The 26,763-nt window shown below is 43.2% G+C and overlaps 1 protein-coding gene and 1 long non-coding RNA gene across 3 annotated transcripts; one reads left to right on the plus strand and one right to left on the minus strand.

The window, feature by feature from the left end:
- Positions 1-764: 764 nt before the first annotated feature.
- Positions 765-7,289, minus strand: LOC122558299 (uncharacterized). The gene is made up of 3 exons (XR_006314100.2): positions 7,154-7,289; positions 6,114-6,145; positions 765-1,127 (listed from the first exon to the last, which is right to left on the minus strand). It is a non-coding gene; the product is annotated as an uncharacterized LOC122558299 (long non-coding RNA).
- On the plus strand, positions 4,762-20,648 carry atoh8 (atonal bHLH transcription factor 8). 2 transcript variants are annotated; one of them, XM_043706551.2, is made up of 3 exons: positions 4,762-5,734; positions 7,274-7,465; positions 19,778-20,648. In XM_043706551.2, the coding sequence occupies exons 1-3, from the start codon at positions 5,111-5,113 to the stop codon at positions 19,781-19,783; spliced, it is 822 nt and encodes a 273-aa protein (XP_043562486.1). In that variant the 5' UTR covers positions 4,762-5,110; the 3' UTR covers positions 19,784-20,648. The 2 variants fall into 2 exon arrangements, with proteins under 2 accessions (XP_043562486.1, XP_087847355.1); XM_087991229.1 differs by lacking the exon at positions 19,778-20,648 and adding an exon at positions 18,023-18,150 and having other exon boundaries at positions 5,082-5,734.
- The last annotated feature ends 6,115 nt before the right edge of the window (positions 20,649-26,763 follow it).

Here is a 26,763-nt window from a genome sequence, read left to right on the forward strand (position 1 = left end):
GTACAGGAACAGCTTGGCTAGGAGCGTGCCCAGAACTGGAAACCGTTCTCAAATTGAACCTAAACCAGTGTATTATGCAAGTTTAATATAACTCACGAGCATTTGTAGCATTGGTTCAGGGATAGTATACTGACATGGTTAAAGAACTGATTAGCAGACAGGGAACAAACAGCCATTTTCCAAATCGCAGCCAGTAACTGGTGGGATCCCACAGAGATCAGTACTTAGACCTCATCTATTCACAATATATATTAATGATTTAGATGAAGGAACTAAATGTAATAGCTCCAAGTTTGCAGATGACACAAAACTAGGTGAGAGGGTGAACTGAGGAGGAAGCAAAAATGTTTCAGTGTGATTCTGACAAGTTGAGCTAGTGGGCAAAGGCAAGGCAGTTAAAGTATAATGTGATAGATGTGAGGTTATCCACTTTGGGAGCAAAAGGAGGAAGGCAAACTATTATCTGAATGGTAGCAGACTGGGAAAGGTGGAGGTACTACAAAGCCTTGTACATCTGTTGCTAAAAGTAAGCATGAAGATGCCACAGGTGATGAAGACGATAAATAGTCTGTTGGTTTTCATAAGAGGATTCGAGTACAGGAGCAGGGATGTCTGGCTGCAATTGCACAGGCCCTCAGTGACACCACACATGCAGTATTGTGTGTAGTTTTGGTCTCCTCATCTCAGGAAGGATATCTTCTTATTGACTATACATACACAATTAACCTTAAAATATTGAAACTCTCATCAAACATTTCTTTAATACGAAGAAACAACTGTTTATTACTGAAGTGTCTTCAGTTCAAATTTGAACAATATAAGTTTTAGTCATTTCTGTAACTCTACTGATGTTCCATTGCATTCTCAGTTCGACATGAACTGTTTCGTCAAATAAGTTGACAACAGGCAATACTCCAATACAAGAATTGTGACCTTATCTAAGGCATGACTGAGTTACAAGCGACTATTTACAAAAGAAAATTCTCCATTTCCTTGAATTTTTCTGTGAACCACCTGCCCAGATCCAGTGGTTCCACCGAACATCATTAAAGTCAGGCTGCAGCAGGGGGAATGTCACTCCTGGGATATTCCTCAGCAGTCTCAGCTGTCAGCAGCACAGGAAATACCTTGCAGATATCAGGCAGTAAAGGCAAGAAAAAAAAATTAACAGTCACTTCCCAAACAAAATAACACCAAATGTATCTCCCCACTAACGTTAAATCCTAATATTAAAAACACATATGAACATACAGAACAAAGCATTGGGTGAAAAAGACGGCTTGACACATCAAGCCCTTGCTTTTCCACACTATAGAAATCAGACTCGCTTACGATACCATATATCACAAAAACATACCCCACAGAGGAGGCCATTCAGTCTCTAATGTCTATGCGAGCCAAATCCTACTTTCCAGCTCTCAACCCATTGTGGGTTATGGAAATTAAAATACATAACCAAGTCTGGAGGATTTGAGCTATTGGGAGAGGCTGAACAGGCTGGGGCTGTTTTCCCTGGAGCATCGGAGGCTGAGGGGTGACCTTATAGAGATTTACAAAATTATAAGGGGCATGGATAGGATAAATAGACAAAGTCCTTTCCCTGGGGTCGGGGAGTCCAGAACTAGAGGGCATAGGTTTAGGGTGAGAGGGGAAAGATATAAAAGAGACCTACAGGGCAACATTTTCACACAGAAGGTGGTACATGTATGGAATGAGCTGCCAGAGGATGTGGTGGAGGCTGGTACAATTGCAATATTTAAGAGGCATTTGGATGGGTGTATGAATAGGAAGGGTTTGGAGGGATAAGAGCCAGGTGCTGGCAGGTGGGACTAGATTGTGTTGGGATATCTGGTCGGCATGGACAGATTGGACCAAAGGGTCTGTTTCCATGCTGCACATCTCTATGACTCTATGTGAAAGAGATCAAATTGATGGTCTGTGGGTTTGGAAGCTCAGCTCAGGGTGAAATAGATCACCAAACAGAGGACATGGGGCAAGTTATGACATGGGCAGGACAATTCTGGATCACCTCAAGGGGTAGAACGTAAGAAGCTAGCCAGGAGATCATTGGAAGAGTCGAGTCTAGTGATAATAAACTCATAAAGCAGGCTTTTAGCAACAGGTATTTCAGTAGTCAAGAGAGGTGGTGATAAAGCTGGGTTTTGTCAGTGCCCATATTGAAACTCACAGTTTAAGGGAGATGTAAATGAGGGACAGCACATAGCTGGGAAATTAGAGGGGACCAAGCTCTCCTCCTCCCTCTACAAGGAAAGCTCTCCTCCTCTCTCTACAAGGAAAGCTCTCCTCTTCCCTCTACAAGGAAACAACACATTTTTAAGCTCTGATCTCCAGCATCTGCAGTCCTCACTTTCTCCTAGTTGATTTTAACCTACTGCAAATTCTCTTGCAAGGATGCCTTCCTTGAAGAAGCTCTCCTCCTCCCTCTACAAGGAAGAAGGGCTTATGCCCGAAACGTCGATTCTCCTTCTCCTTTGATGCTGCCTGACCTGCTGTGCTTTTCCAGCAACATACTTTTAAGCAGGGACCAAGTGCAGACAGGACAGTGTATCCAGGCAAGAGAAGCAATTGCAAGCGATTCTCTGGCTTCAATGAGATAGATACGAAAGGAACCATGTGAGTATAGTCCCAGTTGGATGACAGCAGAGAGGCAGTAGAGGAGAATGGTGAGGTAAGCTGTTTTAAATATGCTGCAGATGGGTCAAGAATGATGAGAAGGGATAAAATATCATTATCATATTAGCATAGGATTTCATTTGTGACTGTGATAAGTGCTGATTTGTTATTGTGGCAGAGGTGGAGGGATGTAAACATGGAGTATCTGTTCAACTGCAACATATTATATTTTATATAAGATTGGATATCAGACAGACATCTAACTTCTAATTAGTGCCACCATATCTGATCTCATATGTCTTATCTGCCCAACTCTTTCATATGCCTTTCCACATATATTGCTACTGCTCATTAACCTTTAGCGGGCAAAAGTAATCTTATAAAGGCTAACATGAGAGGACATAGCTTTAAATTGAGGGGTGATAGATTTAGGACAGATATCTGGAGTAATTTCTTTACTCGGAGAGTGGTTGGGGCGTAGAACGGCCTGTCTGCAACAATGGTAGATTTGCTGACATTCAAGGCATTTAAATGGGTATTGGACATACATATAGATAATAATGGAATGGTGTAGGTTAGATGGGCATTTGATTAATTTCACAGGTCGGCACAACATCAAGGGCTGAAGAGCCTGTACTGCATTATAACATCCTATGTTCTACTCTGCCGGTCTCGCAGCATTTAGGCAGAGAGAAACAAAGTTAATGTTTCACGTTGATGACTTTTCATTTCCCTACTCTAAAGTAATTCAACTCACTTGGAAAGACAAATCAGTGGGCGAGGAGTGGCAGATAACAGTTTAATTTAGATAAATGTGAGACATTGTATTTTGGTAAGGCAAATCAGGGCAGGAGTTATACAGTTAATGGTAGGCCTGGTGAATGTTGTCAAACAGAGAAACCTAGAAATGCAGGTATATAATAGTTTCTTGAAAGTTGCATCATAGGTAGACAAGATGGTGAAGTGTTTATCACACTTTCCTTCATTGCTCAGGCCATTGAGTGCACCAGTTGGGACACCATATTGTGGTTGTACAGGACATTGGTGAGGCCACTTTTGAAGTACTATGTATTGTTCTGGTCACTCTGCTGTTGGGAGAATAACATTAAATTGGAAAGGATGCAGTAAAGACTTACAAGGACGTTACTGGGAATGGAGAGTTTGAGTATAAGAAGAGAATGGATAGGCTGGGATTATTTTTCCCCGGAGAGTAGAGGTTGAGGGCCGACCTTATAAAAGTTTATAAAATCATGATGGGCATAGACAAAGTGAATAGCAAAGGTCTTTTCCCTCAGATAGGGGAGTTCAGAACTAGAGGGGATATTTTTAAGGTGAGAGGAGAAAGATTTAAAAGGGACCTGAGGGGCAACGTTTTCACACAGAGGGTGGTTCATATTTCAAATGAACTGCCAGAGGAGGTGGCAGACGTAGATACGGTTACAAGACCTAAAAGGTGGTGGCAAAGTGAAAGTGGAAAGGATGATTCCTCTTGTCAGCCAATTCCGAATTAAGAGGCTGTGATTTAAAATTAGGAGTCATCCTTTCAGGACAGAGATGAGCGGAACAGGATAGAGATGATGGGGAACAGGACAGAGATGAAGGGGAACAGTACAGAGATGAGGTACAGGACAGAAATGAGGGGAATAGGACAGAGATGAGGGGAATAGGACAGAGATGAGGGAAATAAGACAGACAAAGGGAGTAGGACAGAGATGAAAGTTGTACACATTTAGCACTTTCTGTCTCGGAGTGAGGAGGAGAGGTTGTTAAATATTTTTAAATTAGAGGTCGAAGATTTCTCATTAGGCAAGTAAACCCAGGGCTGTGGAGTATGTGGGAATATGGCATTCGGAACACAAACTGATCAGACATGATCTTATTGAATAGTAGAGTAGGTCTCGGGACTAAGTGAAGAACTGCTCCAATTTTGTATGTTGATATGTCACTAGAGTAGGGCAATAAATGCCCATTTAATGAACGAGATGAATCACCAGGAGGGGTAACTGGGGATGGTTAATAAATTCAGGCGTTGCCCTCGACCCTCAGATCTCAGGAAAGAAATAAAAATTGTCCCTTAATCTTACGGGATGGATGTGCAGGACATTGTACTCAAAGGCAAGCCTGCTTGTGAGATGTGAACATGTCGGGGTGGATTCCTTTTCTTTCGGGCACTCGTATTTCGCAGCCTTCCCTTTAAGAGGCATCGCGATGACTGATGTAACTTAACACGGGCTTCTGTGTAAGCTGAGGCTAAACAAACACAGATGGATTGCTGAATGCGTTCGTGAAAAAAAAAATGTTGGCAGGGCAGAGGAAGGGGACTTGAGATGACATTCTCGCATCACTAGAGGCATTGCTACAGAGCTGTTGCTATAGCACTCACACACACACACACACACAGACGGGAGTAAGGGGCTGAAACCCTGCCGGCAGATCATTCAATTAAAACAAAAACACCTCAGATGTCTTAGTGATAATGAGGACCTCGGAGAGTCTGAATGAAGCAGAGTGGAAGAGACTGTGCACGATAAAGCGGCTGAAACGGAAGCACAGGGATGTTAGCAGGCACGGAGAGATACTGGAGAAAGTTTACGGAGGTGAGGAAGGAAGGCTGGGGGATGCTTTAATCGCCCGGCTGAGCGACACCAGCGACACTTTCCAAGCAGCGGCGGGTCCAGGCTGCGGCGCCGAGTTGCTGGGGCTGAGCCGGGGCGTTGTGAGCCCAGCCTGTGCGCCCGCTCCTACCGCCCCCGGAGAACCGGGGGGCGATGAGGGGCTCAGCCCGGAGTCTGCCGCTCCCGCACGGAGGAAGTTCCCTCGCCCTCCCACGTCCCAAGCGGGCGCCGCCGAGCCGCGAGCATTCCCCGGGCAGCCGAGCCTGCAGCCCCGCGTCCTGCTGTGCCAGCGGCCCGCCGACGGCTGCTACACCGGCCTCCCGCCCGCAGCTTACAGCCCGTCGCCTCGGAAGCGGCTGGGAGAGCCGCCCGGCGCCTCCACTGAGATCAAAGCCATCCAACAGACCCGGAGGCTGTTGGCGAACGCCAGGGAGAGGACCAGAGTGCACACCATCAGCGCTGCCTTCGAAGCTCTGAGGAAACAGGTAAGTTGAGAGTGTTGGGGATGTCATACACCAGCGATGGAACAACTCTCTGCCTTTTATCAATCATTAATGAGCTAGCCCCTGCTAGGGAGCTTGAAGGAAACGCAGATTGTCAACGGCTATCGTAGTATTTCCGCCGATAAGCCTAACTATAAATAAAAGGTGTTAATAGTTCATCTCAGTGTAAATATTGATGACAATGTGTGGTGTTTATATTCAGCCTCCCACTACCTTCTGGAGTTAAAAGTAATAACCGGAGTCAAATATTTTCAGGAACAGTCTTCAGTGCAAACTGACAATAAAGGGATTGTTTTACTGTCATCCGTTCAGAATCGGACAGAAAGGAAGCTTTAATTCCACAAACGCTTCAGACACTCACAAAAAGTTACTCCTCAGCAAGTCTGGCAGCATCTGTGGAGAGAGAGAGAAATTAGAGTTAACATCTCGAGCCAACTCAGTTGAAGAGTCAAATCGGACTGTCTTGCTCTCTCCCCTCCCCTCCCCCAGATGCTGCCTGACCTGCTGAGTTTCTCCAGCATTTTCTGCGTTTTATTTCCAGTATCCACAGCATTTTGCTTTTATTCTCATAAGAAGCTACTCAATCCAAAACAAGGTGTCAAAGGTTGCCTGGGGGTAGGTGGGAATGTGGAATTAAAAACCGCAATCGGATTGGCCATGATTTTATTGAATGGTGGGGCAGATTCGAGGGGCGGAATGGTCTATTTTTGTCGCTAGTAGGCTTTGGATCCCACTGTAGATTTCAAAATTGCTAGAATACAGCATTTGTTGTTTGATAATCTCTTATTGCTTGTTATAACTCAGCAACTCAGAATCGGGTGAGATGGTCCAATCTCAATCCAACAGTTTGTAGGTCACTGTTAAGAAAGACTGCTTCCAGGAAACTAGGAATGGATTGAAGTGATTAAGTGGCAACTTTTTTTTTTGGGGGGGGGAATGAACACTTTAATATGTTATGCTCCAATTGGCCTCCGAGTTACGTAATGTAGCAGAAGAAAGGCCGCGTTTGTGGAAGTGTTTACAAATATTGCTCTGTGGACGGGAGGTTCACCCAATCGATGACTGAGAGATTGCACAAACCGAGTTCAGCCCGAAGTGCGATCTTGCTGATTGCGGGAATTGGACGAGAGCCCAGCCACGTGTTCTGTGTTGTTGTTTCACTGAAACCATTAAACGACGGAACTTGGTCGTACCTTAACACAGTTCATCAATATCCAACCGCTAGGTCAACACAACGTGGTATAAATCCACCTCAGCAATGTGCAGATCCAGTTATTTCGCTTCATAGAGTCTACCCAGTGTTGGGAGAAATTAATGCCTCAATAGCTACAAGTTTTGTTTGCAATATATAGAGGCCAACCGTTTCAGGTAGCATTTAACCGTGCTTATGAATTACTACACCTGATTATTTCCCTCCACGTGTAGGTTGTGTGGGTGTGTTGAGTACATGCCGTGCCAGACTGACTCATGCTGCATTTCTTCATTCCCCCGCCCCCCATGACTCCGGGCGCCTCTCTGCAGGTTCCTTGCTATTCATATGGACAGAAGCTGTCGAAGTTGGCGATCCTGAGGATAGCGTGTAATTACATCCTGTCCTTGGCCAGGCTGGCTGACCTCGATTACAGCTCCGATCACAGCAACATGAGCTTTTCTGAGTGTGTGGAGCAATGCACCAAGACCTTGCAAGCAGAGGGCAGATCAAAAAAGAGGAAGGTGAGCTTCCAGTACATTTCCAAATAATAAAAAAAAGCCCGCCTTCCTCTTCTCTTCCCACCCCCCCCCCCCCCCCCCATCGATCACACACATCCGAGGCGCCGGAATGAGCTGAGGTTTTTTTGTTTCAGGCTCCTTCCCTTGACAGCCTTTCCTGACCGCACTAACTCCTCCCCTCGCCTCCTGAGTATGCTGTGGTCTCACTGCTGATCTCTACTTTTCGACGGGAACTGCATTGGCCTTTTGCAGAGACTCTCGAGAAGTGAAACATTTCAGAACAGTGCGGTCATGTGTTAGGATTTGCAATGGTGTAGAAGGGGGTGGGGGAGTGGAGAGGGCGAGGGGGTTGAGACAAGGTTACCGACCCTCCGGGTACTATACATGTTTGCTTATGAAATCGATCAAACTCACAATGTGCAAAACGTCAAATGCAGATTTATCTCTCCATTTTAAAAAAAACTTAAAATTAAAATGCAACATTGGTAATGTCATTCTTTGGTTTAAGGATGATCCTTTAGCAGTAAATCTTCATGAAAAAAAAGTCTCGTGAAACAATTAAAAGTGATACAGATTTTCATTCCCACTTTATGACAATGGGAGATTTTTAAACTCCATCTGAACTTCCCATCGGCATTCTTGTACTTTCCAACCGCGATAGTGTCTAATAAATCACACGCTGATCTTGCCACCGTGTAGTTTGTGGAGTGAATGAATGGAGAAGATGTTTTTTTTCGGGAGTGTTTGGTGTTTGCGCAGCTTCCAGACTCCAGATGTTCAGCTGCTGGTGTGGGAAGCGGAGCTGGCGCCACTCAGGGCAGAGGGCAGAACAAAGGCACGCGATTTGGGGAAGAAACAGTCAGTCACACGAAGCTTTTGGCACATTCCCCAGCACTCGGCTGGACATCTGTTCCAGAAAACTTTTTTTAATAGCTGCTTTCTGAGCAGCTCCTGAGGATACACTGACTGCAGCTGTTTCATGTGAAGAGAGAGAGAGAGAGAGAGACGGAAACTCATATGAATGCTATGAATAATATTTTTACAATTTTAAATACAGGAAAGTCGCTATTGGTTTCGTATTTTTTTGTTGAAATTTAAACTGCTTCGTGTTAATTGTTCGATTTACTAAAATGTCACCACCCCACCCCCCCCCCCCCACCCCACCACACACACACACAAGAAATTGGCCAAATTTGAATGTTTAATGTAAGATTAGCTTGCTCATTTTGATTTCAAACAGTGCTGTTTTATTCAGAGTTTTGATTGAATTGTTATTTGCTTTTTTAAACAGAAAAATCAAACAAAGGCAACACATTATGCTACAACAGTTTGATGACACACAGCGTCTCCACATTATTAACATTGTGGTTGCCCTCTTAGCTCAAATACTTTTTAACTGTTTGTCACAGTGAAAGAGCTCTGCACCTCAGTGTGCACACTAACTTTACCTCAGAGTATCTGGCCTGATCACATGGCCAAGAGTGTCCACGTGCTCACTGCAACATGGAGCACCTTTGAAGTAGTCAAACATGCCAAGCCATTCCATACAGTCATTACCAAACACAAAGCCATATGAGGAGATGAGTGTCCATGTCTAAACCTCACAGCTCGCAGTGTTCTGACTGCAATTTCTGGCATACGCACATGCATAGCTAAGCCAAGAGATTGAAGCCACCCTCATGGTTATGATACTTCTTCACAGGGTGTTCTGTAACAAAGCTCACTTGGCAGTGAAATTATTTTAATGGCACAAAATTGGGGTACTTAGCTTCTTGTTTCTCACTGAATCCCATCAACCAAGCTATTCAAAAGAATGTGAATATGTAGTAACAGGGAAATTAATGATAAACAGTCATGAAGTGTGGCACTGAAAAGTTAATTTTATAAGTTTATAACCTAATTTCTTAATTAAATAGGGTTGGAGACTCAAAAAAAGCTTTTTCATGTGTGCCTGTTTTAGTTTTAATCTTAAACCTGTCATCATGGTTTATAAACTCTGCTGTCGACTCTTCAGAGTGTATTTCCCCAACTCCATGGAGACACATTTGGAAAGTGGGGTGTCTGGGAAAGTAGGTGATGGTCACATTGCAAGAGCTCCCTAATATATTCCCACCACCACAGTATATTTCCAGGGTTGAGTAATCAATTAAGCTGTAGATGTCCATATTGCAGAGGAGGAGATGCTGGACGTCTTAAGATGCATAAAGGTAGATAAGCATCCAGGACCTAATCAGGTGTACCCTAGAACTCTGTGGGAAGCTAGTGAAGTGATTTCTGGACCCCTTGATGAGATATTTGTATCATCAATGGTCACATATGAGGTGCCGGAAGACTGGAGGTTGGCTAACATGGTGCCATTGTTTAAGAAAGGTGGTAGGGACAAGCCAGGGAACTATAGACCAGTGAGCCTGACAAGGATGGTGGACAGGTTGTTGGAGGGAATCCTGAGGGACAGGATTTACACATATTTGGAAAGGCAAAGACTGATTAGGGATAGTCAACATGGCTTTATGTATGAGAAACATGTCTCACAAACTTGATTGAGTTTTTTGAAGTAGTAACAAAGAGGATTGATAAGGGCAGAGCAGTGGGCGTGATCTATGTGGACTTCAGTAAGGCATGCGATAGGGTTCCTCATGGTAAACTGGAGAGAAGGTTAGATCACATGGAATATAGGGAGAACTAGCCATTTGGATACAGAATTGGCTCAAAGGTAGGAGACAGAGGGTGGTGGTGAAGGGTTGCATTTCAGACTGGAGGCCTGTGGCCAGCGGTGTGACACAAGGATCAGTGCTGAGTTAATTGCTTTTCATCATTTCTATAAATGACTTAGATGTGAACATAGCAGGTATGGTTAGTAAGTTTGCAGATGACACTAAAATTGGAGGTGTATTGGACAGTGAAGAAGGTTACCTCAAAGAAGAACAGGATCTTGATCAGATGGATCAATGTGTCAGGGATTGGTAGATGGAGTTTGATTTAGATAAATGTGAGGTGCTGCATTTTGGAAAGACAAATCAGGGCAGGCCTTATACACTTAATGGTAAGGTTGAACAAAGACCTTGAAGTGCAGGTTCATAGCTCCTTGAAAGTGGAGTCACAGGTAGATAGGATAGTGAGGAAGGCGTTTGGTATACTTTCCTTTATTGGTCAGAGTACTGAGTACAGGAGTTGGGAGATCATGTTGTGGCTGTACAGGATATTGGTTAGGCTACTTTTGGAATACTGCATGCAAATCTGGTCTCCCTCCTATAGGAAGAATGTTGTGAAACTTGAAAGCGTTCAGAAAAGATTTACAAGGATATTTCCAGGGTTGGACAGATTGTGTCAAGGGGAGAAGTTGAATAGGCTAGGACTATTTTCCCTGGGGCATCAGAGGCTGAGGGGTGACCTTATAGTGGTTTATAAAATCATGAGGAGCATGGATAGAATAAGTAGACAAGGTCTTTTCCCTGGGGTCGGGGAGTCCAGAACTAGAGGGCATAGGTTTAGGGTGAGAGGGGAAAGATATAAAAAGGGACCCAAGGGGCAGCTTTTTCATGCAGAGGGTGGTACGTGTATGGAATGAGTTGTCAGAGGAAATGGCGGAGGCTGATACAATTGCAACATTTAAGAGGCATTTGAATGGATATACGAATAGGAAGGGCTTGGAGGGATGTGGACCGGGTGCTGGCAGGTGGGACTAGATTAGGTTGGGATATTTGGTTGGCGTGGATAGAGAGTCTGTTTCCGTGCTGTATATCTCTATGTATCTATGATCTGTCACGAATGGGTAGACAGACAAGGTATTTTCCTTGGCGTAGAGGAGTCCAGAACTAAAGTGCATAGGTTTAGGGTGACAGGTGAAAGATTTTAAAAAACCGAAGGGGCAACTTCTTCACGCAGAGGGTGGTGCATATATGGAATGAGCTGCCAGATTGAATGGTGGAGGCTGGTACAATTAAAACATTTAAAAGGCATCTGGCTGGGCATATGAATAGGAAGGATTTAGAGGGATCTAGACCAAATGCTGGCAAAGGAGACTAGATTAGGTTGGGATATCTGGTCAGCATGGACGAGCTGGACTGAAGGGTCTGTTTCCGTGCTGTACATCTCTATGACTCTATGTTTAAGACTCCAAAGATTTTGTATGGTGTCAGTATATGTCAGCTGGGATACTGTGAACAGTTATAGCCCCCTTATCTAAATAAAGATATACTAGCATTGGAGGCAGTCCAGACAAGGTTCAATAGGCTTGTATAAAAGGGACTGCCTTATGAGGAGAGTTTGAGTGAGTTGGGCCTGTACTCATTGGTGTTTTGAAGAATGAGAGGTGACCTTATTAAAACAAATAAGTTCTTAGGGGATTTGACAGGGTGGATGCAGAAGTTGTGTTTCCCCTTGTGGGAGAGTCTAGGACCAAAGGGAATTATCTCAAAATAACGGGGTCTCACATTTAAGATAGACATGAGGGGAACCCCTTCCCTCAGATGGTACTGAATTGTGGAATTCTTTACCATCGAGGGCTGTCAGGGCTGGTTGATTGAGTATATCTAAGGCTGAAGTAGACAGATTTTTACTTTGTAAGGGAACAAGGATGATAGAGAAAAGGCAGGAAAGTGAAGTCGAGGATTATCACATCAGCTATGATCCGAATTGAATAGTAGAGAAGATTAGATGGGCTGAATGGCCTAGTTCTGCTCCTATTTCTTATGGTCCCTCTGTTCTTGCACATCCTTAAATGTAACATAGTGTAACATAGCCCTTGATGAAGGGCTGTGGCCTGAAATGTCGATTTTCCTGCTCCTCAGATGCTGCCTGACCTGCTGTGCTTTTCCAAGAACACACTCTTGTCTCTGATCTCCAGCATCTGCAGACCTCACTGTCTCCTTAAATGTAACATACCCTATTTTACTTAGATTGTCAATGTCCTGCTCACATTTCTCCACCTATCTGCCCACTCCATCAACTTGTATATGTACTTTATGAATCTACACTGTTCTCACTGATTACAATGCTTCCACATTTCTGTCAATCACACACCTTGAAATTGTCCTCTGCACACCAAGATCTAGATCATCAGGCAAACCAAGGGTCCCATACCAACTCCTGGGAAACTCCACCACAAACCTTACACCAGTCTATAAAGCATCCATGTCTCGCTATTTCCTATTAACCAGCCAGTTCTGTACTAATCTTGCTAGTGACAATCTCCTGCTTTTCCCCCATCTTTCTGCACACCACTTCTATCTAAATAATCATCAACTGAACCCACTTCCATCACACTTCCAGGCAGTGATTTTCATATCCTCACTAGTAATATCAACACAGTCCTGCTGTGACCATACATACGGTGCTCTGTCATTAGAAATGAGTGGTGGCAGTTTAACCTGCGGGTCCTGACACCTTAGGCAATCAGAGAGGTTGAGAAGGAAAGTCTTTCATGGCAACTTCAGCTGGTATGGGAATTAAACCCACATTAATGTTTCACTTGCATTGCTAACTAGCCGTACAGCCAATTGAGCTATACCCTAATTATTTGCTGTAAGAAGAATTTTTTTTCTCCATAAGCACGGTCTTTCTTTTTTTTTAGTTTCTATCTCCTTTATTATCTAAGCCTCTCTGGATTTGTTTATCCTACTCTCCCTTTTGAGAGAATGTTCCTTGAATGTACCTCTTTGAAGGTTGCCCAATGTTTTGTACAGCTTTTCCTGCCATCCTTTTGTTCTTGTCCACCAGCATAACTCTAGTCTTTCTCCACTGAAGTCAGCCCTCCCTCAGATAATTATTCTGACACTGGATTGGCTCTTTTCTGTACTAAAGGATCTACTGGCTTTGGTTCATTTAAGTATGCCAGCCTGCCTTCCCTGTTGGGGTTGCCTGCGCTGCATAGCTGGCTGCCTTCTGCTTGGACCAGTGCCATCCTGTGCTTGCTACCCCTTCCCCCTTTAATAAGACGGGGAGTACAGAGGTGCACAAATGTTACACCAGCTGACATGTTTCCAATACATGCAGGTTCAGGTCATGCCATTTGGTGTCAATTATGGGTTCTCAAAGATAAAATCCAACCCTTTGTCTCAGGGAGGAAACCCCAGTCTGAGCAGCTGAGGAACCTGTCTGCTGGTGCCGTGCTGACCAATGCCAGAAATCTCCTGCACATAGCCTCACAGCATGTGAATGGTGGACTCATTCTTTGGGTTATACTGAAATGGTATGGGAGAATGTGAGAACTGGGTACTGAAGTGGAAGATCAACCAAGGTCCGTATTGAATGGCAGAGCAAGACTGAAGAGGCCAAACTTTAATCATTGCAAAAGCTGGTGACCAAAAGCTGGATCAAAGATGCAAATTTTAAGGAGCATTATAGAGGTCAAGTGGCTTACAGAGTGACTCTGAGATCTCAGAGCCTCAGCAACTGAAAGAATGGCTGTCATGTTTAGATTAAATATGTCGAGGACATATGTGATGCCAGGTTTCGAATAGTAAAGAGAATTATCTGCTTGGTTTTATAAAATGTGTAAGTTATTAAACTAATTTAATATAAGAGCAGGAGGTTCAGAGGAGATGTGAGGAAAATCTTTTTCACCCAGAACATGGTGAGAATCTGGAACTCATTGCCTGTAACAGTGGTAGAGACAGAAACCCTCATAACATTTGCAATGCCCAGGCATATGAAGCCTGGGAAGTGTTGGAAAGTGAGATTAGAATAGTTAGTGGTTGTTTTTGCCAGACACAGATGTGATGGGCCAGAGAACCGTTTATTGTGCTATTGACTTTCTATGACTATGATCCTCTGATCCCTTTGGATCCGCCTTGAGCCCGATACTTCAGTCATACTCAATGCAGTGTCAAATCTGTCAAGAGTATGGCAGCAGAGTAGGACTCCTGAGCCAGAGCCTGTCCACTCTGTTGGTTTCTTTACTTTTTTTTTCGTGTTTTTTGACTTTTGTTTACTTTTTTATTCTCTACTCAACTCCGTTCCTCAAGTGATATTGGTGGTGTAGAGATGAGCCAGCACTGACTCTAGGAACTCTCGGCCTTGCAATTAGTCCAGTGTGGACTCCCTGCTTTAGAATTTCAGACTGTAATGCCAATTGTTTACCTTTACTTCTTCATTTTTCTAATTTATATCTCATATTTTGTATCTAGGTATCTTTATACCTAGCTTTATATGGACAGTAATGCTGACCTTTTAACTTTATTTCTTCATTGTTCCAATTTATACCTAAGAGTTTTTACCTTGTACTCAAGATGGTAGTGAAATTGGTGACTTTGTACACTTGTTGTTTTACTCCCGTTTCCCTGTACTTGAGTACATGTAACAATAATACCTAATTCTATTCTATTAAATGGAAACAGCATGTTATGGTTCATTTTGTAACCGTTTTGGAGCAGCAGTATACATCTGTCAAAGTATAGCCAAATATCTTTAGAGCAGAAAATCTTAGTGCACAGACAGAGGTCATTTGGCCCATCATTATGCATATTGGTCTTTGAAAAAATTTTCCAGTTTCTCTTGGTTCATTGACCTAAACAGTATAATGTCTGTTTTTAAACATCCAACATTTCCATTTTGAAAGATATACTGTAATTAGAAAAAGTATGTCCTTCAACCAATTCAAACAACTTGTTTTTTTCCCCTTGAACTAATGTCACTTCCCATCCTTCTCTGAGAAGGAAAGCCTCTTGCTGGTTAATGCAATATATTTATTTTTACAGAAAATGAGCACGTAGGCGTCTTTCTAACTCAGAACTTCTGTTAAATTGTCAGAATAATGTGGGCAGTCCAAGCGCAGCAAAAATTGACAATGAAATCCAATTTTGTGTTAGGCTCATTCATTGACAAAACTATGGCAGGAGCTAGCCTGATATGGGATCTTTCCAATAACAGTGTCGCAGTGCCCAAAAGCTGCAGTGTGGGTGTTTGATGTGTAGTTTACACATTACTACCATTGCATTAGTTATTCCCTCTGTCATGTTTTTAAAAATAGATATGATCTATGATGGAGAAGCACTTTCTCATATTCCTTGCACCTTCTATTCTCTCCTGTTTAGGTGAGAGTAAATTTAATTGTTAGACCTCCCGGATTTCAGCAACATTGCAAATAGCTTTTTAAAATCCATAGCTCCACACACACTGAACCGATTATTCAGGGTGCAATATGAATAACAAATGTGAAGCCGACAGACTGTTGAGGAGATAGAGGATGATAATTGAGAGTTCTGAGTGACTGAGGCATACTGTGGAGAGGTTGGGATAACTTTCCAACCCGACTCTAAACATCCCTCGGGAGAAAAATTGCCTGAAAGGATCAAGAGTGTCTCCAAGAATCCACTAGATCTTCCCTTCAATCAGAAGGAAAATCCATCAGTTACTGTTACCAATTTGCAAAGCTTCCCACAAGACTTTCCTCTCTGGACTCTGCCCAGGCAACGATTATTGCCCTGGCACTAAATGTTTTTTAAAAATCTGTTCCTTTGGCTCACACACATAAAAGTGATGGGTGATGCATTGCCATGCAATCTATTTTGCCCACCTGCATACTATCACAAGATTTTCCACTTTCATGAACACTGTGCCGTGTTAATGCTTTTAAGGCTAATGCATTTTAACTCACCAGCTAAATAGGAAAGAAAGAGGCTGTATTTATGTAGCTTCTGATCATCACGATGTTGTGCCGAACATTTGTCCTAGCTTAAGCACCTATCCATGTACCTATCCAATTGCCGCTTAAAACGTTGGCCTTTAAGTCTCTTTTATAACTTTCCCCTCTCACCTTAAACCTACATCCTATAATTCTGGACTCCCCCACCCCAGGGAAAAGACCTTACCTATTTACCCTATCCATGCCCCTCATGATTTTATAAACCTGTATAAGGTCCCCTTCAGCCTCCGACGCTCCGGTAAGACAGACCCAGCCTATTCAGCCTCTCACTATAGATCAAATCCTCCAACCCCGGCAACATCCGTGTAAATCTTTTCTGAACCCTTTCAAGTTTTGCAACATCCTTCCGAAAGGAAGGAGACCAGAATTGCACACAATATTCCAAATGTGGCCTAACCAATGTCCTGTACAGCCACAGCATGACCTCAATACTCTGACCAATAAAGTGGCTTCATCTTCATGCCTCATCTGAAGGAGAGAATACATATGTTCAGTATTCCTCCCCTTGTCTAATTTGGTTTAAAATGCTGAAAGTTTTTACATCTGCTGTCTTCTTCCTTCATGCACTACCCTTCGTGTGAAAATGTTGGCCCTTAATTCTACAGAATTTGTTCACTGTAGATTTCCTTTTTTCCCCAAATTAATCATGAGTTTTATAGTTACATAATAAATAGTTGAAACAGAGTATGTTATAGAGTACTGGATGATAAATGCCTGCGTTAAGGAAGAATTACATGTTTAGTCTAGAACAAATTACCTAAGCACTCAGTAAGCAAAGAATACAATTGCTGAGTGATTAGCAGTGGAACTGGTCTAATTATTGATGATTTGGAAATGTGATTTACATCAATTCAGCATTTAGAAGAGAATATTTCACCAGGAATGCATTGAAAATATTTTTCCTTACGTTCCAATCACGGTCTGTGTGTCAAGGTGACTGATTTTAGTCAAGGCAACTGTTGGGGTGTACCATTTGACCCATGAGAGGAACATATCAGTTAGAATTTGTAATCTTGTTATTAAACAATCTTTCCTAGAAATGTGTGTTTATATGGATGTCAGATGAGGACAAGATTAGACTTGGCTGTGACACCGTCCATGGTTGTCAATGTAGTCTGTTCAAAAGTGAAGAATGACCACTTAGGCAATGGGATTAGCAGAGTTCAAACTCGCAGGAGGGGTAGAGGGAGAGATAGGTAAAAGAAGGTGAACTACTTTCCAGCCTAAGTTTAGCACTAGAACTTGATTATATTCTGTTGTGTGTTGACAAAGTATCTCCTTCTTGATTTGGAGGAGCCGGTGTTGGACTGGGGTGGACAAAGTTAAAAATCACACAACACCAAGTTATAGTCCAATAGGTTTATTTGGAAGCACTAGCTTTTGAAGTGGTGATCCTTCATCAGCTACTATAACCTGGTGTTGGATTATATCCTGGTGATGTATGATTTTTAACTTTGTCCTTGATTGCCTCACAGAAGTTTTGGCCCTCACACAAAACAATATTGCATTGTTTGCAACAGTCTGGAATCAATCCAGAGATAGCTGTGATAATTTTTCTTTTGTAAAAAGAAGCTGTTTCTTTTTGATACCCCGCAAAGGTAAGTTTTGGTTGTATGGCAAGCAAACTCATTGCTGAGTCAAAGTGCCACAATTTCATGTCAGACACAAGACTTAAGCACATAACTTAATGATGAGGGGACACTGTTCTTCAGAAATGCTCATGTGAAATCCTGTCTGTTTATTCCTTCAGACGGACATTCACAATGCATTGGGCATTACTGTAGAAAGCAAAGCATTGTCTGGCGCCCTGGCCAATACCATCAAAACCAGTTAGCTGATTATTTGTCTTGGGCACTCTGGCTTACACTGAAAAAATAAGTAATTGACCTGAACTCTTTCTTATTCTCTCTCCACAGAAGCTGCTCAGCCTGCTGTCTATTCCTGTTTGTATTCCAGAGTTTCACCAATAATATCAATTTATTCTTTAACTCTAAAATGAACATGTTGTGAAACTTGAAAGCGTTCAGAAAAGATTTACAAGGATGTTGCCAGGGTTGGAGTTTTTGAGCTATAGGGAGAGGTTGAATAGGCTGGGGCTGTTTTCCTTGGAGGCATCACGATGGGTATATGAATAGGAAGTGTTTGGAGGAATATGGGCCAGGTGCTGGCAGGTGGGACTGATTGGGTTGGGATATCTGGTCGGCGTGGACGAGTTGGACCGAAGGGTCCATTCCGTGCTGTACATCTCTATGACTCTAATTCTATGTAAAGTGCTTTGCGTAATGTCAAATAATTGGGATTAAGTGTGATGTACTTCCAAACCTTCCTTACGTTTGTTTATTGCTGGTCATTGTCTTTCTCTCCGTCCACTTCACCTACACACCTTCCTCCTGCTTCTAATGCATTAGTATTTGTGGAAATATGAACCAACAAACCTGCTAACTTCCCAGCATGGGGATCCTTCACACCCAATGTTGTTTTCATCAGTTGTCTTGCTTCATGCTCGAATTATTAAGGGATAAAGGGGTATAGACAACCTGCTGTCAGGTCTCTCTCAATGTCCATCTTAGTTTGAATGTGAAAGCAGATTTGGAGCAAGGTTAACACAGTTATTACCCGAGACAGCATTTTGCTTTCCCTGTGCCTAATCACAAAGATCAGAAGATACAGGGCGCAAGGTTAGAACCCCAACTGTAGCTGCACCTTATGGAGCTCTATTTATGGGCATCCTTCAAGCTCTACTACTATTCCATTTCTTACAATTATTAACCCAAGCTGTTTTTTGGAGAACACCTGAAAATAAATAAGGGCTCTGTGAAGTGCCCTGAACAGCACTGGGTCATAGAGATGTAAAGCACACAAATAGACCTTTCGGTCCAACTCGTCCATTCCAACCAGATATCCTAACCTAATCTAGTCCCATTTGCCAGCACTTGGCCCATATCCCTCCAAACCCTTCCTATTCATATACTCATCCAGCTGCCTTTTAAATGTTGCAATTGTACCAGCCTCCCCCACTTCCTCTGGAAACTCATTCTATACACGTACCATCCTCTGTGTGAAAAGGTTGCCCCTCAGGTCCCTTTTATATCTTTCCCCTTTCAACCTAAACCTATGCCCTCTAGTTCTGGTCTCTCCACCCCTATCCATGCCCCTCATGATTTTATAAACCTCAATAAGGTCACCCCTCAGCCTCCGACACCAGGGAAAACAGCCTCAGCCTATTCAGCCTCTCCCTGTAGCTCAAAACCTCCAACCCTGGCAACATCCTTGTAAATCTTTTCTGAACCCTTTCAAGTTTCACAACATCTTTCCGATAGGAAGATGACCGGAATTGCATGCAATATTCCATGTTGAAGCCTTTCACTCACCAATGTTAAAATTGAATGTAGTCTATTAAAACCTGAATTCATTTCAGATGTCGGAGTTCATTACAGCAAATTAAATACTTCTACATTTCTCACCTGACTGAAATGGAGTGAAACTATGCCTCTTTTATGGGCCTTACTTTCAGTGAGCCTGACTTTGCCTTTAAGTCTGCCCCTAATACAAAACACATTTGACTGCCAACAGCTGCTAGTAAACTCAGTACTCTATGGGTTAATTAATCTCATCCTATTCTGCATGGTCTACAACTAATTCCTATCATAAATTACACTCTGCCATTTCAGGAATGATCCAGGGAAGGAGCGACATATCACAGGAACATCACACAGTGAACTGGTGTCTAGCCAACACTGACAGGGAAAGCAGACGCATAAGACATTGAAGACCAGATTTAGGATTGCAGGAGACTTTCCACAGAACAGAGGCTAATGCAAAAGAAACGATGTTGCCGATTTGAGGGAAATCAAAATGAAGCCACTTTTATTGTGAATACGTATCGACCTTTAAGAACAGTCAAGTCTCTAGATGTGCAATCTGCTCAGCACTTTCTCTTTTTGCTTTGAAGAAGGAAGATGTTGTTTTGAGCCACCACTGACAGCACAGAGAACAAGATAAAGAGGAATCATGCAATTTTAATGTTGATAGTTAAAAATCAAGCCAACACGTGCAGGCCCACTGGGTACAATGTAATGCATTTTGTTTTTGTAGCTGGTTAACAAGAATTTATGATGCTGTAGAGGAGTTTATAACAAATCATCTGCGTGCCAGGATTAATTGCATATTTTTGATACTATAAATCGGAATACTTTGCTGTAAAAAGAGTTGGCTTAATTTGATGAATTCAAGCTAAAAAAACTAATGCTAGTTATTTCAAAAACTCCAGTATTTTCAGTCAGTTGGTTATAATGCCAATGACCCTATCTGTGATCTTGTGTATTTTCAGCTGTCTTCTGGTTGTGTATTAGCAAGTGTTCTCCTGCTGATAACAAATCACAGCAGGGTCTCCTTACAATCGAGTGGTCAGACAATCAGAAAGCCCACTGATATGACATGCACTTTATGATCTATGTAATCACACTGTTCTTTGTATTATTGTGGGGTCATATTAATCACTACCATTAATATACAAGTGTCTATAAAAGTATTTGAGATGGCTTTTAGAAGTCAGTTATTGTGTTGTGAGGAAGTCGGGATGCAAATAGTTTTGAATGTGTTTTGTTGAATTTCTTTTCAGAAGCATTAACTGTGCAGATTGGAGTGTTCCCTAGGTTCACCCATCTCAGACAAGGATGGACCAATGCACTTGGCCTCTGTGCTTGTTTGAGGAGCATTGACTAGTGTGTCCATTCCTAATGAATATCCACAGACTAATCCTTGTTGGAAAAACACGTGCATGAAGATCGCATGAGGGCAAGGATTAGATTTGGTTCTGATGCCAATGGTTAAATGGGATCGAGTGAAACCTTAGAAGAGTATAAAGGTAGTAGGAGTATACTTAAGAGGGAAATCAGGAGGGCAAAAAGGGGATATGAGATAGCTTTGGCAAATGGAGTTAAGGAGAATCCAAAGGGTTTTACAAGTACATTAAGGACAAAAGGGTAACTAGGGAGAGAATAGGGCCCCTCAAAAATCAGCAAGGTGGCCTTTGTATAGAGCTGAAGGAGATGGGGGAGATACTAAACGAGTATTTTGCATCAGCTTTCACTATATAGAATGTTGAGAAATAGATGGTGACATCTTGAAAAATGTCCATATAATAGAGGAAAGAGTGCTGGATGTCTTGAAACGCATAGAAGTAGATAAATCCCCAGGACCTGATCAGGTGTACCCTAGAACTTTGTGGGAAGCTAGGGAAGTGATTGCTGGGCCTCTTGCTGAGATATTTGTATCATCGATAGTCACAGGACAAGTGCTGAAAGACTGGAGGTTGGCAAACGTGGTGCCACTGTTTAAGAAAGGTGGTAAGGACAAGCCAGGGAACTATAGACCAGTGAGCCTGACGTCAGTGGTGGGCAAGTTGTTGGAGAGAATCCTGAGGGACAGGATTAGATTAGATTAGATTCCCTACAGTGTGGAAACAGGCCCTTCGGCCCACCAAGTCCACACCAACCCTCTGAAGAGCAACCCATCCAGACCCATTCCCCATTACCCCTGACAAATGCACCTAACCTGCACATCCCCGAATGCTACGGCAATTTAGCATGGCCAATTCACCTAAGCTGCATATCTTTTGACTGTGGGAGGAAATTGGAGCACTTGGAGGAAACCCACGCAGACACGGGGAGAATGTGCAAACTCCACACAGACAGTCGCCCGAGGCAGGAATCGAATCCGGGTCCCTGGCACTGTGAGGCAGCAGTGCTAACCACTGGATGTACATGTATTTGGAAAGGCAAGGACTGATTAGGGATAGTCAGCATGGCTTTGTGTATGAAAAATCCTGTCTCACAAACTTGATTGAGTTTTTTGAAGTAACAAAGAGTATTGGTGAGGGCCGAGTGGTAAACGTGATCTATATGGACTTCAGTAAGGCGTTCGGTAAGGTTCCCCATGGGAGACTGATTAGCAAGGTTAGATCTCATGGAATACAGGGAGAACTAGCCACTTAGATACAGAACTAGCTCAAAGGTAGAAGACAGAGGGTGGTGGTGGAGGGTTGTTTTTCAGACCGGAGGCCTGTGACCAATGGAGGGCCACAAGGATCAGTGCTGGGTCCACTACTTTTCGTCATTTATATAAATGATTTGGATGTGAGCATAAGAGGTATAGTTAGTAGATTTGCAGATGACATCAAAATTGGAGGTGTAGTGGACAGTGAAGAAGATTACCTCAAATTACAACAGGATCTTGATCAGATGGGCCAATGGGCTGAGAAGTGGCAGATGGAGTTTAATTTAGATAAATGGGAGGTGCTGCATTTTGGGAAAGCAAATCTTAGCAGGACTTATACACTTAATGGTAAGGTCCTAAGGAATATTGCTGAACAAAGAGACCTTGGAGTGCAGGTTCATAGTCCTTGAAAGTAGAGTCGCAGCTGGATAGGTTAGTGAAGAAGGTGTTTGGTATGCTTTCCTTTATTGGTCAGAGTATTGAGTACAGGAGTTGGGAGGTCATGTTGTGGCTGTACAAGACCACTGTTGGAATATTGCGAGCAATTCTGGTCTCCTTCCTATCGGAAGGATGTTGTGAAACTTATAAGAGTTCAGAAAGGATTTACAAGGATGTTGCCAGGGTTGGAGGATTTGAGCTATAAGGAAAGGCTGAACAGGCTGGGGCTGTTTTCCCTGGAGTGTCAGAGGCTGAGGGGTGATCTTGTAGAGGTTTATAAAATCATGAAGGGCATGGATAGGGTAAATAGACAAGGTGTTTTCCCAGGGATGAGGGAGACCAGAACTAGAGGGCATAGGTTTAGGGTGAGAGGGGAATGATATAAAAGAGACCTAAGGGGCAGCTTTTTCACCCAGAGGGTGGTGAGTGTATGGAATGGGCTGCCAGAGGAAATGGTGGAGGCTGGTACAATTGCAACATTTAAAGGCATCTGGATGAATATATGAATAGGAACTGTTCCCTTTTCTCAGTTCCAACCTGTCATCTTAGCACCGTCTCCATGACCTGTCCTACCTGCCAATCTTCCTTTCCACCTATCCGCTCCAACCTATCACCTTCATCCCATCTCCATCCACCTATTGTACTCGTAGCTACCTTCTTCCCAGCCCCATCCCCTCCCATTTATTTCTCCACCCTGGAGGCTCCCTGCCTCATTCCTAATGAAGGGCGTTTGCCCGAAACAACGATTTTCCTGCTCCTCGGATGCTGCCTGACCTGCTGTGCTTTTCCAGCACCATTCTAATCGAATATGGATTGAAGGGTCTGTTTCTGTGCTGTACATCTCTATGACCTGTCATGAGTAGTGAACACTTGGACAAATAGCCACATAGCTGAGGCACTAAGTGGGACCTGGCAACTTTGAAACCCTTCAGCCCCATCATAGAGAAAGATGTGAGGAGATGACTGATCTAGGGAATGTCAGGGATTAAAATGTAGGGGCAGAAAAATTAGGTCATTCAACCCATCAAGTCTGCTTTACCATTCAATCATGGCTATGTGTTTATCAATCCTATTCTCCTGCCTTCTCCCCTTAATCCTGGATTCATTTACCAATCAAGAACCTGTCTAGCATTGTCCTAAGTACACTCAATTCCTTGGCCTCCACAGCCTTCTGCAGCAATGAGTTCCACAGATCAACCACCCTCTGGCTAAAAAAAAAACCCTTCATCTCAGCTTGAAAGCATCATTCTCTGAGACTATACATTGGGGTCCTCGTCTCTCCTACTCATGGAAACATCTTCTCAACGTATATTCTATCCAGGCGAATCAGTGTTCTCTAAGTTTCAATCAGATCACCCCCTCATCCTTCTGAGCTCCGCGGAGGACAGACCCAGAGTCCTGAACCATTCCTGCTATGGCAAGCCTTCATTCTTCTGTAAAACTTCTCTGGAACCTTTCAATCTCAACACATCCTTCCTTAGATACTGGACCCAAAGCTTACAAAGCGCCACTTGGTTGATTAATGCTTGTCGAGCAAACCTCCATCAGCTTCATATATGAAATAATATTACTCTAAATGCCTGGTTGAGGTTTATCTTAAGTGCTATCCAGGAAAGCGGAATTGGTTAAAACCAAAATGCCCCAAAATGGTCACAGTTATCAAAGAAAAATTAGCTTTGTTTCTTATTTGTTCAAGGGCTTGTGGATGCACTGATCACCAAAATGTTTACTACCCATCCTTCGTTACCCTGTTTTCTTAAACCACTGCAGCCCTTTGGGTATACAAGCACCCACAATGCTCTTAGGAAGAGTGTTCCAGGTTTTTGACCCAGTAACAGTGAAGGAGCAGAGATATATTTCCAAATCATAGAGATGTACTCAGGATGGTGAGTTGATTGGAGGGCAACTTGAAGGTGATAATGTTCCCATGTATCTGCTGCCCTTGTCCTTCTAGGTGGAAGTGCTCATGGGTTTGGAAGATCCTGTCTAAGGAGTATGGATGAGTTACTGGGGTTGCATTGCTGCTACTGAGCATTGCTAGTGAGGTGAGTGAATGTTCAAATTGGTGACTGGGCTATGATTCAAGTATTTGTTTTGTCCTGAATGATGATAAGCTTCTCGAATATTATTGGACCTACACTCATTCAGGCAGTATTCCATCACATCCCCACCTTTTAGATGTTGCATACACCTTGCTGCAGGATTCTGAGACTCTGTCCTGAACTTGTAGCCATTTATTTATATTGGAAGACCAGTTCAGTTTCTGGTCAATGATACCACCAGGATGCTGATAGTAGCAATGGAGATCCCATTGAACATCAAGGGGAGATGGTCAGGTTCCAACTTGAAGTTGGTCATTGTCTGGCACCTGTGTGGCACAAAAGTTACTTGCCACTTACCAGCACAAGCCAGGTCTTACGACATTGGACATGGATTGTTTGTAACTGAGCAGTTGCAAACGGTGCTGAACCAACACTATAAAATTATATCTGTATTAAATGCTTTCAAAATTCCATCCACGGAATAAATTTCATACTACCCTATGGATAATTTCAGTAGACAAAATTTCTATCATCCTCAGAACGAAAAGGCAATCTCAAAAATGGTGTTTTCAACCCCCAACACCCCCCATGATTAATTAATTATATCTACTCTGTATTAATATACTTAGGACTCAGGATTAACTCCATAATAATGAAATGGAAACCCTATAACAAATCATCCTAAGTAGACTTGACAATCCAGATGGTTGAACAACTCTAGGATATTGTGATAATAAACCAACAGGCTTGGCTTTGCTGCAGAACATGAAGATGCCATCTTACTCTATTCAGATAGTTCCATAAATCATAAATTGGATGGCCGTTGACTGAGAAGGAGAGGAAAGCAGTGATCTCCCACTGGTAAGCCACTCAAGTTTAGACAGTCATCTCCAGATGCGTCCCTATCTGTCCTCATAGCTTCTTAGCCTAGGCTTGGTCAACAAATGACTAATGTCCACGGTTTAGATCAGTGCACTGTTTCCTTCCCAAACAAGAGGTAATTGTTTTTCTCCCAGAGAGTAGTGGATGTCTGGAACTCACTGCCGGAGGGGTCGTCAGAAACTCTTGTTACATTTACAGTATTTAGATATTCACTTGCACTGTGATTGCCTCCAGGGCTATGGGCCAAAAGCTATAAAATTGGATCAGTGTGGTCTGATCTTAGTTGTCTGGCACAAACACCATGGGCTGAGCTCGAAAGGTCTATGAGGTAAATAACTCACACAGTGAAATCAGAAATCCTCCCTGTGCAGATTTCCCTTCAGCTACTGAGAACTCATACGGCATTATCCAAGAGGAAAATAGTGCCGATGTTGAGTATCTGAAATAAGATGAGAAAATGCTGGAGACCTCACCAGGAGTGACAATGTGGAGGTGGTGAGGGTCTCAGCAGCCAACTGGTAGTCCCGCGAGAGACTCGCATTGCCCATCAGAAACAGGTGCCAATCACATCGTGCTGAGGGAACCAGCAGGACTTTGCCTGGAATGCAGACCCCCAAGGAGGGCATTCAAAACCCCACACTGCCCCCTAACTCCTCCCAAGTGTGGCTGTCTCAGGCATGAGCTACTGGCCATCCAGAGGCTGCCAGCCCCTCTTGCATTCCACAGCACCATGCAGGGGGCTGTGGGTGCTCTCCGGGATAGCATGCCTAGTTTTCCTGGATGGTGAGGGAGCCAAGACCGGAGATGATCATTTCTGAAGGTGAGGAGGTTCCCGGGTTGAGGTTCAGAGGCGGTTGGAAATAATGGTAAGGATGTGGCTCACAGTTCGACTCTATGTGCAGTCCCTCATGATCAGGCCTTTGATCGAGGGAGAAACATTCACCTGCTCATGCCCGAGGTGATGAGATACCCACGCATGGTGATACTTCCAGTTGCGTTAATCCCAATAGTAGCAGGTTGAGTCCCTTATGCGGTTACCTATCTGCCACTTAAGGACCTCCGTTGGTGACAGAGTGGGAAGGTTGCACCCACTCCCTGGCATTCTGAAGTGCCCTTCCTGCTGCCAACCTCACCAACTCTGGAAGCATCAAGTGTTAATATTTCCAATCAGCAACTTTTCATCCGAAGTAAGCAAGTTGGAACTGTTACAGATTTAAAGTCAGTAGGGAAAGAGAGGAAGGAACTAACTGGCAGGTCTATGATTCTACTGAATGCAGAAGAGATTAAGTAAGAAAAGT

The sequence above is a fragment of the Chiloscyllium plagiosum genome, unplaced genomic scaffold, assembly GCF_037043375.1.
Source record: "Chiloscyllium plagiosum isolate Xiang-an unplaced genomic scaffold, Cpla_swu_hap1 HiC_scaffold_1, whole genome shotgun sequence".
NCBI lineage: Eukaryota > Metazoa > Chordata > Chondrichthyes > Orectolobiformes > Hemiscylliidae > Chiloscyllium > Chiloscyllium plagiosum.